The sequence below is a fragment of the Dendrobium catenatum genome, unplaced genomic scaffold (assembly GCF_001605985.2).
Source record: "Dendrobium catenatum unplaced genomic scaffold, ASM160598v2 fragScaff_scaffold_793, whole genome shotgun sequence".
NCBI classification, from domain to species: domain Eukaryota; kingdom Viridiplantae; phylum Streptophyta; class Magnoliopsida; order Asparagales; family Orchidaceae; genus Dendrobium; species Dendrobium catenatum.
Genome location: NW_021319255.1, coordinates 197,508 through 211,618, shown reverse-complemented (window position 1 = coordinate 211,618; position 14,111 = coordinate 197,508). Strand labels below are relative to the sequence as shown.

The following is a 14,111-nucleotide window of genomic DNA, read 5'->3' as shown; positions in this document are numbered from 1 at the left end:
CCCACTATTATGCAACTTTTTCAATGGCTGGAATCTGAGAATCTTCTTTCCCCCCTCAAAATGGATTTCAATATGTTATCAATCTGTTGTATCATTTATCATTCTTGGAGAGAAAGGAATTTTAGAAGATTTGGGCATGATTTTCGATGCACATCCTCCCTTCAATATTATGTTAAAAATGTGGTTATTGAGAAAGTCTCAAAATGGAACAATTCGGCTGCATTGCTGGAAAATTTTGGAAATTACTAGCGAGCGTATCTGGTGCTTGTCGCCTGTTGCTGGAAGGATGTTGTTAGCCAGGACAATGATGATGCTCCTCTTCATGTCGCTTGCTCTCTCCCCCTTGGATGGCCTGCTGGCAACCGGGGGTTCTGTCCGTTCCTCTGTTGAATTTTCTGAGTCCTGGTTAACTTTTCTCAGGAGCTTGGATTCGGTTACTTATTTATTCTTACTGGCTGCAGTTTTTGCTCTGTTTCTGCTGCTCTCTTCTTTCTGGTGCAGTGAATTTTGGCTGGATGGCTCCTACTATTTTGGTTGCTCGTTTGATGATGGCTCCTCAATGTTACTGGCTTGTGATTTTTGATATCCTGGACTTCTTTTGGACCTGCTGCCTCTTTTTTGTCTTCCTTAATTTATCTCTAATTGTAATTGGGTGGTATAGTTGAGGTTTTTTCGGACTTTGCATAAGTTTTTGTGTTTTTGCTTATGCAAGGTTTACTTGCTTTTATTCCCATTACACTTGTAATCTCTTTTGATTTAATATAAGGGCTTATGCCCCAAAATTTCCCAAAAAAAAAATTTAGGAAGAATAGCGGAGTTAATTTTTATACCCTTTTCCAAATGACTCTCGCTCTCCATTCTTACTCCTTCCTATGAGAGCCTGTGGCTCTCCAAATCCATCCTGCCGCCTCCTCTCTCCTCACCTCCGCCCACAAAAAGCTCCGGGGATCTTACCGTCACCTTCATGGACTCTCTCCACCTGCCCTAGGGTGCTCTTTTCCGCCTCCGTCAGCGGAGGATCCCCTCAATCCAATCAGCAGCTGCAATGGAGGCTTCAGTCCCACGCGAAGAGGACGGAGCACGACAAGGACGAGGAAGAGGAGCGCCCGGTCCACTACGAGGTGGATGTAGTCTCATGGAGAGAACGTCGGATTAGGGCTAAAGTTCTCGTCCATGCCGATGTGGACACGGTGTGGACGGTGCTCACTGATTATGAGCGGCTTGCCGATTTCATCCCAAATCTCATCTATAGGTAGGGCTACATGTTTTTTACGGGGCCAGTTTAGAAGCGTTAACATTTGGTTTTTATTTTGTCCCCTTCGCGTGTAGTGGAAGAATTCCCTGCCCGCATCCAGGCAGAATATGGCTGGAGCAGAGAGGCCTGCAAAGGGCTTTGTACTGGCACATTGAGGCTAGAGTGGTCTTGGATCTTCAGGAGTTCACTAAATTGGTATGTTCCCGTATTGTAAAATACATTCTTGACATTATATTTTTCTTTTGTGATGTATGGTTGAAAAAGAAAGGTAAGCCAATTTCAAATATTTTCTGGGGAAAAATAAATAAATAAATCACTTAATTTGTTGACACAAAACTGCATCTCTGGTTATTAATTAGTAGATTCTTCTTTGAGCCTTTTATCCTGCAATAATCCGAGCTATTTTTCTTACTTCATTTTTAGGGGCTGTTTGGTTGAATGTAGGATTTCATTTAAGTAGGATTTCGTAAATCCTACAAATCCCGGATTTACGAAATCCTGAGGGGTTAAATCCTGAAAACTGTTTGGTAACATTTATGATAAATCCAATTAAATCCTGTGTGACTGTTTGGCTATAAAGCAGGATTTATCCAAGGGACTCTTACTCGCGCCTGGATTTCGTAAATCCCGCAAAATACAGGATTTCCGAAATCCCGGATTTCGCTCGAATCGGCGGAATTTTCCGTCTATCCCGGATTTCACTTGCCGTGAGATTTGGTTTTGCATTTTAGGCCGTTTGGCTGGATTTCGCTCAAATCGGCCTCAAATCCGGCTTAAATCCTGCTACCAAACAGCCCCTTACTGTTTTGCATGGAGAAGCTGTAGCTAACATGAACATTGTAGGCTTGTATATCAAAGTGACTGTTTAATGTTTAATATGTTATATTGGTTTATTGTTGTTGGTAGACGGGTAAGGATGCATACATATTAGCAGACATTGTTTAAAAAAAAAAGGTTTTCGGCTAGTTTTATTCCTGATACAGCTGACCTAATCTTTTTCTGTTGTATTTTCTTACTTTTAGCCTTGTTATTGTATTTATAAAAGTAGGTATTCAATCTTAAGTGAAATCCTGCCCTCAGGATAATGGAAGGGAGCTACAATTCACTATGGTTGACGGAGATTTTATGAAATTTGAAGGGAAATGGTCTATCAAAACTGGCCCAAGGTAGGAGTCAGGAGGTACCTGCTGTTCAAGATTTATTGATTTTAAGTATTTGCTTTGTAAACAGTGCTGAGATTAACTTTCCTCCTAGTTAATAGATAACTACTATTTCTACACAACATTCTCCTTTATGAAATTTGAACTGGGTGAAAATTCCAATCAGCTTATTTAGACCAGATGTAATATTTAGTAGATTCTGTGCAATTTTCTGTCTTATTCATTAAAGATTATAAAGTCATTTTTGCAGCTCCCATAGTAACCTCTTTGCAGATGTCTACTAAATAGAAAGATGGGCGGGCTTGAATGTATGTTTGAAATTCATAATTGATCATTAATTGATATTTATGTGAATCAGTCTTCCAATTTCCATGGAAGGCCCTTTTTACATGGTGTTACCTTGGCTAGGGAGAAAACTCTCGAAGTTGCGTTGAAGTAAAAATCAAATAATACATGATTACAAATTGTTTGAGCTGACACCTTAATCTTTATTCTCGGTCTTTTTTTTTTCTCTCATTTCTTTTCTTGGTGACCACTTCCGGGCTTTAACATAAATTTGAATTTAAGGTGCTCTATTTTTTTAAAACTTAATGAGTTGACATGCATGGCAGCTGCATTATAGTTTTAAATTTTAGTTTAGATTTTATTAGCATCTTTTAACCTGGCTGGTTTTACATTGAGCCACTACATTATGAGCTATATTTTTCACTAATTATTAACTATTTTACAAAGTTTTACTACAATAATAAATTTTCCCTTTTGTTCCTATCATGTGCCAAAGCTTATATTGGTATCATTTTACTCACAGGTCATCAACAACAATTTTGACATATGAAGTTAGTGTGATCCCAAGATTTAACTTACCGGCCATATTTCTTGAGAGAATTATCAGGTCTGATCTTCCAGTTAACCTTCGGTCCGTGGCCTGCAGGGCTGAAAAATGTATTGAGGATGGCCAAATTTCTCCTTTGCAAGAAAATGGTGTAAGTTCAAGCCTCCCACCTACCATTCCTTCACGAACCATGAATTTTTCTGGTGATCTATGGGAGACTGATATCATGCCTTCGGAAATGCTGAAGGAAACTTATGCGGGCCATGCCTTTGTTTCTGTTCGTTCTTCAAGGAATAATGATTTCAACAGCAAATGTGGTGTGTTTGGAAAAGTCTGTAGATTAGATAGTAGGTCATGCATGGCAGATGAAGTCCATCTGCGTAGATTTGATGGCCTATTGGTAAGGTTTGTAATATGCATTCTCAACTGATGAAATAAATTTCAGCAGGAAAAGCTTGGTTTTTTGAATTTATCTGATTAGCTACTTATGCTGAAGGAAAATGGTGGTTCTCATCGTTGTGTGGTTGCTAGCATTACTGTCAAGGCACCAGTTCATGAAGTTTGGAACGTTTTAACTGCCTATGAGACACTACCAGAGTATGCAACGCTATGTTCTTTTCCAAATTGCTAGTTTTCTTTTGTAATATTTGATTATCAACCGTCAATTGTGATAGCCACCCCAACTAAAGAACCCCATGGAGATCTCTTCTTCTCTTTTTGACTGATTTCCTTTTGTTTTAGTTAAAATGTCAAAAGTATTCTCTAGGTGGAGGTAGCTTAGAATGTAAACTTTCTTCTAATTTCTCATGAAAACAAAAATTATTGTTGAATTTCTTGTTCCATTCAATTTATACACAGTAAAGGAACATCCTTGAAAGATTTAAGTGATTATAGATGCTACAGACTTAAAACCTATGCCACATATATGTTTATTTACAATGCTTGCAAAGGTTAAGGCCTTCAGGATTATTATAATTTCATTATATGCATGCAAAGCAGTATGTACTTATAATGCATTACTATATCCTTCAGGATTGTTCCAAATTTAGCTATCAGTAAGATTCTGCTCCGCGATAATAGCAAAGTTCGCATTCTTCAGGTAAATCAAATTTTATTGAAATTTGATATGTTACAATAATGATGACGTGCCTTTTGTGTAGCCTCTATTATGGCCGATCTATGATCTTATCAATATATATGACTCCATTCTTGGAGCCTCGTTTATGAGAAGCATGCCAAACTCCCCTTTATACCTTGCATGTTCAACCTTATTATTTTGTGATACGGGTTATCCCCTTTTCCCATGTTGGATCTTCAATTGATATTCTGGTAGCCAAAAGATAGTGGAATATTTTTCATGTGAATTGACGCCCCCTAATCCTGTGACATGATGGCCGTTGCTTTTATTTATTTATTTATTTTGGTTTCTTAAGATAAAAGATTAGTATAGGTTCAGTTTCATTTTCTTATGATGACCAACTGCTATCTCTAAGAAATTTGTGTGAAATCAAAAAAATAGTTGCAATAATTAATTTGCACATATTGCTGTATGAACCGCATTGAAAATATCAAAGGTGTTAGTGTTACTATCACAGAAAATGTTGAAGCTCATAATATCGTGATGCCAATCATGAATGTGCTTTGTATTGGTTATAGAACCTATTCTTCTCATCACTCACTACTCACATGTGTGTGCAATGCAATTTGAACACTTGCAACAACTAATTTATATTGGTACAGAAGTTAAGAATTTATCATAAGCATCTAAAAAAAAAGTTATGCGGACTCTTGATTTGGATGTTAGTAGACTTGAGTCACTCATCGCATGGGGCAAGCTGAGATAATTTTGGAAGAGAGCTCTTGAGAGAAATTTAGATGTTGCCAAGGACACCAAGCCAAGAGCATTGATGTTGATAGGAGTCAAGCCCAAGTGGAAACTTAGGAAGGGTCTTGGGATCATGCCCCAAAACTCAGAGCCAAGTTTCAAGAGGAGCATCTTTGAAAAACTTTAGAGAGGAGCAATTTTAAAGCCAAAAAGATTATTAATTGTGTAGTAATGATGACAACATAGCACCAACTGCCCATGATTTTAGCATTACCTCTTCATACTTTCACAAAAGAGCGTCATGATTATCTATAATTCTATATCAATTAAGGTGCCAAATTTGCCACCTTACCATTATAATTGTAATAATGTACCTTATCTATATAAAGGATGTTGTTGGCAGACATGTCAATGGTGCAAAATGGAGCACCAAGCAGCGCGGCACACATACAGTGCATTTTCTTGGCGCTGTGCGACTGATCAAAATAGCACGCGCTATTTGCGCCATGCATGGGCAATGGCACAAGGCACAAATGGTGTGCGTTATTTGGTTACCATGTTATAAATTTTAAATTATATATTATAATTCAACTTTTTTAGGTTTATATATTGATATCACAATTAATTATTAATTAATTAAACATCAAATTAATAAGATATAAAAAAATTAAAGGATTTAACTTTTTGTTAGGATTTAACGCTATCATTTTTGCTATTTGGCGGGCTTTAGGCTAAATTATGTTTAAATCCTACTCAAATCTATTGTGTAAGTTTTTGTAGGATTTAAAAATGTCTTTTTTACTATTTAACAAGATATTTGTGCTTTTTTGCTATAATCAACTTATTGTTTGCTATTTAATATTTTTTATAATAATAAATTTATATATTTTAATTATTTTATATTGTGCACCATGTTTAAAATGCCGCGCGCCGCATCATGCGCTATGTGTCATGGCTCCATAGGGAACTTTGCGCCATGGTGCACCATTTGTCTTTGACAAGTATGGGTGTAGGAGGAAAAAAGATTTGAGTACTCTTCTTATACTAAGTTGCTTCTTAGAGAGAGTTTATTCCGTGGCCTCTAGAGAAACGCTTTCATCAAAAAGTAGTCAGAGGCATTCTTCAGTAATAAAGCTAACAGGCGATTATGTACATATGAGATGAGTTATAGAATTAGGCTATTTTTCTATTTTCATATGTAGCTGACATTGAACCTCAACCAACCACTCATGCTCAAGCTTTAAAATCTAAACCTTAGCCTAATAATTTTGAAAATAAAAAAATTATATATTTTTAAATAATTACATATAATTTTAAAGTACTCTGTCATGTTTAGGACACATTCAATAATCTATTTTGCAAAATGGTTTACTCCGCAAATTTTCAACATTAATAAATTCTATTTTTAAGCTTTGTGAATCACCATTAATCTATTAACAGGTCACCACAAAGTTAGTAGACTGCCTTAATAGTTTTGTGGACTCTCATAAAGCGGCCTCTAGCATAGAGAAATTTCTTGAAGTAGGTTAGCAATGCAGCGCTAACTCTTAGTGGGACATCGCCAACTTAACAACTCAGTGTTAAGTGTTTAGCAAGTTTCAGCTATGCTAATTCAGTACGATAATGATTATATTGCTGAGCTATTCTTCATTAATGATTTCCAACTTCAAAAATCTAATTTTAGCTACATTATGATGCCTGATATTTAAGGAGCTCTGAAATATATTTCTTATGATTTTAAACCTAAAGAGAGTAGAGATTACAAGAAAATTCTTCATTATAATATTGTCTTCGTTCAAATCAAATGAAGAACTTCAGTTTCAAATTTTAAAGTAAAAATCGTGCTTCAATGTTTTAGAAGTGATAATTTTTGTTTTCATCTATTTTTTGCTAAGTCTTTCGGTTGAGGTTTAGAGGGATGACATTATCAATAATCAAGAAGAGGATACTATTATCCTGAGAAGTAAGAAGTGGTGAAGTGATTCCTCCCTCAGTTTGAGGGTGAATGAGTGATTGTGCTAATGGAATCCCAGGTATGTTGATACGTGGTTGTGGATATCGTCCTAGTTGGGTGGAACCAAATAAAAATTTTATTTTGATTTATACATCATTTTCTATTATTTTATCATGAAATTTTTTATATTCCAATTCATCCTTCATTTGATTGTGTTGGAGCCTTCAATATCTTGTATATATCTTATTATTGAATTATTAGTTTTCGTGATTTTGTTCAAAGTTAATGTAATTGGTGTTTATTTGTGGTGGATAAATTGCAATTACTCATTGATTTAGCATGTCTTAAACTTCTCATTGATTTCTTCAAATTTATTTGATCATTGCATTGCATTTGCATTTTAATTTTTATATTATTGATCTGCATCTAGAAATAACAAGTTTTTGCATGTGAGTCCTAAGTTCCTTGATGTGTTCTATGTACACTGCATCATTTTTGTTGCATAGAGAGCCCCTAATCTTAAGCTATCCATCATGATGCGATAATTTCTTTCTTGGGAGATTTATGCACATGCCACCGAAATTCTTGTTTGCAAAAGTCGAACTCAAGTTTTAAAAATGAATTATCAAATTCATATATTTATGCATATTATGATCTAACTGTTGGGATTTGAGTGAATGCAAAAATATGTGTTGAGTTTTATTTTAATGTTTAAGATTTGATTTGAGTGATATTTTTGTAAATTGAGATAGTTAAATGCTAGTTTGTAAAGAGGCAATATTTTAATGTTATGTAAGAAATTGTCTGTTCTCTTTTGTTTTAGGAAAGAACTGGGGATCATTCTTATTAGAATTGTGGCTTTTGTTGCTTCATAGATTCTTCTTAAAACAGTGGCATATTTTATTTCTTTTTTCCCAATTTTACATCAGGTATTTAACAATCGAATTAATTTTGTATGTGTTCTTTTCCAGGAAGGTTGCAAAGGTCTACTCTATATGGTCCTCCATGCACGCGTTGTTTTGGATTTGCATGAAAAGCATGAGGAGGAGATCAAGTTTGAGCAGGTTGAAGGAGATTTTGATTTATTCCAAGGAAAATGGATATTGGAACAACTTGGGGATCAGCACACTTTGCTCAAATACAGTGTAGAGTCAACAATGTACAATGATACTTTTCTGTCAGAGGCAATTGTGGAAGCGGTAATTGTTCATTGTACTTATATCGCAACCAGTTAATACGTGGGTTAACTGTGTGCGTACTAATATGAATAAGATAGAAAAGCATGTGCTCAATCGCATTTTAAGTCCTCTGAAAATTGAAGGTTGACTTGATGAATGTTTTCTACAAGGGAATAGATGAAAAAGTTCACTTAATAAAATGTTTTTATTTACTAATATTATAATAACCCGACGATGCCTTCGAACTAGTGCAGGAAAACTGGCTTCAAACCCTTTGAGCTGCACATGCTTGCTGTAGTTAACATAAAACCTGTCAACATAAACTGCCACACAAATATTGTGTCGGCTGCTCCCCAACTAGGGTTGTCAAAGACACAAGATGAAAAGAAATGGCGCTTTCCGTGATATGGAAATTGGGAAGGCAACCAAGAAACATGAGCTTCTTTGTGTCTCCTAATACACTTGAGCCTGTTTAGAGTTAGTGATCAATCTTTTTGTAAAAAACCGCTACCATAATTCCTACTATGTATGTGATATGAAAATTGGAAAAGCAACCAGGAAACATGAGCTACTTTGTGTCTGCTAATCCAATTAAGCTTGTTTTGAATTAGTGATCAATATATTATAAGAAACAATTATAACAATTCCTACTATATCTGTGACTTTTTAGGGCTATTTTGTTTTTCTACTGCTTTAAAGAGGTTTAGCTTCAAGTATGCATTATGAAAGTTTTATCTTTGAATCTAAGTTTATTCGATGGATGATACCTGATTTTACTAGCAGTTCTGCGTGATGAGCTTAGAACATGTTGGTGAGAATGGAGACAAAAGAGAGTAGAGAGTAGAGAGGAGAGTAAGTAAGTTGGATCTCTACTATCTCAATTAGAAAGTTCAAAAGATGGGACTCATGGGGGCCCAATGATCCAAAGAAAGTATAAAGAAAAAAAGATCTAAAAGAAATATCCCAAATTGTTCCTCGTCACCATTTATTTTTAGGATTTTGAGTGCTACAAGAGAGGCTATGCAGAGAAAAGTAAAAATACAGGCTATACAGAATACCTGTGCAATGTTACGCACTAATTTATGACATGTGTCATTTCCTAATAGGCTGCAAGATGGCGAAGTCAACAATTTGGCGAGTTGTTTGTCTTTGGGTGATCTTAAGAGAAGCGAGTAGGTGTAGGATGAATATGTGGGTGAGCCTTGAGAGGAGATGAATTCAAAGCTGACGAATTAACTAATTAGGTCGGCGACTGGCATAGGGAGCTTAAGGTTTCCTTATTATGAAATGTGAGTAGAGGTGTTTAAGGGGATGAAGAATCTCTGATCCTGATGGTGGTAGCCGAATGGAGTGTAAAGTCCCTGGATAGGCACTTTGATGTAGCAGAGTTTGGTGAGCTCATAGGACCTATTGAGATGAGTTGCGTTCTGTTTGCTTGGTGAGGAACTTCCTGGTCTCTCAATGTAGGGTGAGCTCCTTGGTAGTTATGGGGATGAAGAGTCTTTTATCCTGATGGTGGTAGACGAATGGAGTGTAAAGTCCCTGGATAGGCACTTTGATGTAGCAAAGTTTGGTGAGCTCGTAGGACCTGTTGAGATGAGTGGCGTTCTGTTTGCTTGGTGAGGAACTTCCTGGTCTCTCGATGTAGGGTGAGCTCCTTGGTAGTTATGGGTAAGTGACACCCGTCGTTCTTCTTGGGCGAGTCTTTCTATTGGTCTTGAGTAAGTCCTTCGAGGGATTTGGCCTTGAGAGAGAATACTCTCATCATGACTTGGTCGTTACCTGTCAAAACACCTGAAAAGATGATTATGGGTATAAATTTAGTTCCTAGATTCACTCGGCCTTTTGGCAGGCTAGTGGTGAAAAGGGAGAGCTAATGAAATTAAAGGAGACAACATAATGTACAAATAGAAAAATAAATACAAATCTAATGAAATTAAAGGAGACAACATAATGTACAAATAGAGAATCTTGAGGACCATGTTGACCTCACAATGATGTCGTTGATGTGACGCCACGACATACTAGACTTCTCTATAAATCGTGGGATTGCACTTGAGATAGTTTATTTTTTCTGCTCATTATGATAAGAGAATTGGCGAGTGTTTTGAGAAATAGGCTTTCTCGCAACATGTCGCTCTCGTAGCCAGTCAGCTAAGAAGATGACATTTCAGTAAGGGCGAGCTAGCCCGTCCCAACAAAGAGCTTCTGGTACCACAACGACTTCTTTGAGCAAAGAGGTCGATAAGGAGGAGGCCCAACAGTTGGAATTTTTATTGCGTCCGGTAAAAATACCGAGCATACCGAGTGTACCGAGCGCCTCTACCAAGCACAATACCGAGCACTTTAGTGACGTGGCGTTTTGTTACTGGTTTCCGAATGCATTCGGTAACCTGATGGAATCATTACTCCAACAGTTGACAGTGGGATGGATTTTCTTCTCGCTCCCTCAGGGTCAAATTAGGTGAGTACAATTCAAGATTTATTTTGGCAAAAACTACAAATTTTCTGTATCTCCTTCTACAGTACAAGGTCCTTGTACAAAAAAAGAGAAGGAAACGCTTGAAAACTTTGAAGTAGTTTAAGAGCCTTTGGTGTGGTTTTCAATACCATCTGTAGAAAATTCTTCAGAATATTTAGATATTTCGCCTACACAAAATGGCACTCGTTTGATACTCAGATGGCTATTTGGTTTGTTGGCTAAACCACTGACTATTAAGAAGCGTACCATGTTTAATAATTTTTCTGATTCCATTTCAAGGTGTGTTTATTGAAATGAAGATCAGATTCTGCTCATCATCTTTAAGATTTTACAAATTGTTTTTGTTTTTAATTTCAGGTAGTTTATGAAGATCTTCCATCAAACTTATGTGCTATACGTGATTTTGTTGAAACTAGAGTAACTGTTATGAGCGATACTCCAAATAAGGCAGTGTCCCCAGCTGAGGACGATGTGTATATGACTGAAAATTTGCTAAAAGAGAATATTTCTAGAGTTAGTTCTTCTAATGTATTGAAGCACAGGCCTAAGGTTCCAGGCTTGCAGAAGGATTTAAATATCCTTAAAGCTGAAATTGTTAGATTTATATCAAGATATGGTCAAGAAGGTTTCATGCCCATGAGGAAACAGCTTCGCTTGCATGGAAGGGTGGATATAGAGAAAGCAGTCACTCGGTTGGGTGGATTTAGGAAGATTGCGAGTTTGATGAACCTTTCCCTAGCGTATAAACAAAGGAAACCTAAAGGCTACTGGGATAGCCTTGAAAATCTGCAAGAAGAGGTAACTTAGAACTTTCTCTGTGGTGCTGCAAGCTGAACTTATTTTATTCAAAAGGAGTCGGTCTATTCGTATGTTATTAAGTGTTATTCCATCTTCTATCATTAATCTAGCTTTGTTCATAAATATCTTGTAAATTGTCATATCCTGAGTTCGAATCTTATCTACAACAAATTTGTGGTAGTCTTGTTAGTCTAGGATTCAAAGTTGGTGTATAACTTTTAATTCATCTAGTGCTAGTCATTTGCTTTTTCTTCGTTGTTCAACTCTTTGTTTCTCCTCATCAGATATGTCGATTCCAGCGAAATTGGGGAATGGATCCTACCTACATGCCCAGTAGAAAATCTTTTGAGCGTGCAGGTGAGAAATTTTTTTTAATGCTTTTCTTAAATTGATATGACGATAATACAGTTTTAAAATTGTTTGGGATGTTGCCCATGGTTGGAAAAAAATTAGGTGAGGATATACTGAATAAATTTTGATCAGAATGATCTTAAAAGCCGATTTATTTGAATGCAATATAATTTTTTATTTAATATTCATGAAAAGATATGTATTGTTCATGAATAAAACTTCGACGATTGATGTAAATGATTTTGTTTACCTTTTTTTTTTTTTTCAAATATGATTTCTTCCTTTTGATAGGTCGTTATGACATTGCCCGAGCACTGGAGAAATGGGGCGGTTTGCAAGAAGTCTCACGCCTTTTGTCTCTTGAGGTTAGGCACCCTAGAAGAAAGGTGGATCGTGATGGAGATAACCAACTGGATTCTAAAGCTTCTAAGGAGATCGTGGACCAAAGAACGACATCACATAAGCCAATTATTTCGCAGGATACACAGAAATGGCTCACGAAACTTAAAAATTTAGACATAAACTGGGTCGAGTAGGAGCTGGCGGACTCCTAAACTAATTTCCCATTTGTTCTTTCTCCATCTTTTTCCTTGTCTTGTTTATAATTTTTTTGGAATTTTTTTGATGTATAATATCAATGTTTCTAAGTAAACTTTTGATCTTTTTGGTTAAAATTTAATCTGTCTCTACTAGCTTTTGGTGTAATTTTCTCCACAGGAAAAAGGAGGAAAATATATTTTCTTGGGTGGTCCAAAAACAATCAGTTCGGTTTATATGGATATTTGCTTTAATCCGCACAATAATTGCGTCATAAGAGCTTAAAATCAATGGAATAACAACTCGCTCTGAAAAAATATTATATCAGGTTAACATATAACATTAATCTTAGAGTATATTCGATATAATTTTCTCAGTTGTCGTTAACATGTTTTTTTAACCATTTTAAAGGAGAAAAAAATGGCTGAGGATGTCTGATTGAAATTTGGTGAGTTTTGAACTTTTTAGTTTTATAACACGTTAAAAAACTAGCAATTAAATAATATTTTTATCTCAAAGTTAATTTAAGAGTTCTAAATTCATTTTGACCAAATTTTAATTAAAATATTCTTACATTTTTTTTTCTCTACTTTTGTCTTTAGTGGCGACAATTAACACTAATATTTACAGTATATTGCTTATTTAAATTCATGTAGAAAAAAGAAATCTTCATTTGCAAAACAAATGAGATTTAAGATGCTCCATAATTCATGAAGTTGAAGAAGTATAATCGCTATTTCATTATTTTAGAGAAATATATCCGAAAGTTCACTTGGAATCAATATACCCCTTATAGACATCTTCAATTATTTACACAATAATTTCATTGTGTAAGAGTTCTTTGACCATTCTTACCATCACTTTTTTTACTTTCGGTGATTAGAAGGCTTACATCTTTGACTTTTGGCAAAAATTTACGATGATGGTCTCTCTCTACTCATTGTATTTGAAGATTGGTGATTTTTTTATTTGTCTTTTAGGATTAAAATTAAGCATCACTCTCTAAACCTTAAAACTATTGCATGTTAACTTTGGTTTACATGTAGTTATTATGTTAGAGATATTTTCAATTCCTATTTGCCATTAGAATGTTGGCTAAATCTTGATCGAACAATCTTAACAATATCTGAATTGTAAATGAATAGTTATTCAAACATTATTCAGTTATTTTTATAAATGATTAACCTAGTTGATTAGCCTTTGTACATCTGAAACCTATGAGTTAGCATTATTCAAACTAACTTTAACACGTTATAATCTTATTCGAGCTTATTCCAATTTGGTTTGAGCACTTACTCAAAACTATCTTTGTCCCTTCATCAATCATGTCAAATTATCTTGAAAAAGGTATCAAAAAAATTAAATAAATTATTTGAATAAGGTTCAAATATGTTTACATAATGTTATAATGCATTGAAGTTGGTTTGAATTTGCTAAATCATGAATCGATGATATTATGATTGGTCTTCAAATAGTTCGATCATTTTAATCAATCATGATGTTTTGATCATTGTTGAAGATTTGATTATGATCCAATATTATTTAATAATTATCAAACTCGGTTTGATGATAGTTTTTTAAGTCACGTCATTTCTTTTAAGATTTACTTATTTGAGTTGTTGTATTATGTATGCAAATGTATAATATACTCTCACGAGATGACATTACACTACTTGAGTAACATACATAGTCAGTGGGTTATGAAGAAAGTAGTTAGGAAATTTAAGACTAATGATCTT

General features: G+C 35.3%; 1 protein-coding gene across 2 annotated transcripts; it reads left to right on the top strand.

Moving 5' to 3' along the window:
- The first annotated feature begins 796 nt into the window (after positions 1-796).
- Positions 797-12,514, top strand: LOC110116660. Of its 2 annotated transcripts, XM_020850338.2 has the most exons (11): positions 797-1,252; positions 1,330-1,450; positions 2,336-2,421; positions 3,224-3,398; positions 3,495-3,647; positions 3,744-3,844; positions 4,280-4,346; positions 7,998-8,225; positions 11,044-11,484; positions 11,769-11,841; positions 12,127-12,514. In XM_020850338.2, exons 1-11 carry the CDS (start codon positions 873-875, stop codon positions 12,369-12,371), a joined length of 2,070 nt encoding a protein of 689 aa, XP_020705997.1. In that variant the 5' UTR covers positions 797-872; the 3' UTR covers positions 12,372-12,514. The 2 variants fall into 2 exon arrangements, with proteins under 2 accessions (XP_020705997.1, XP_020705996.1); XM_020850337.2 differs by having other exon boundaries at positions 3,224-3,647.
- Positions 12,515-14,111: the final 1,597 nt, after the last annotated feature.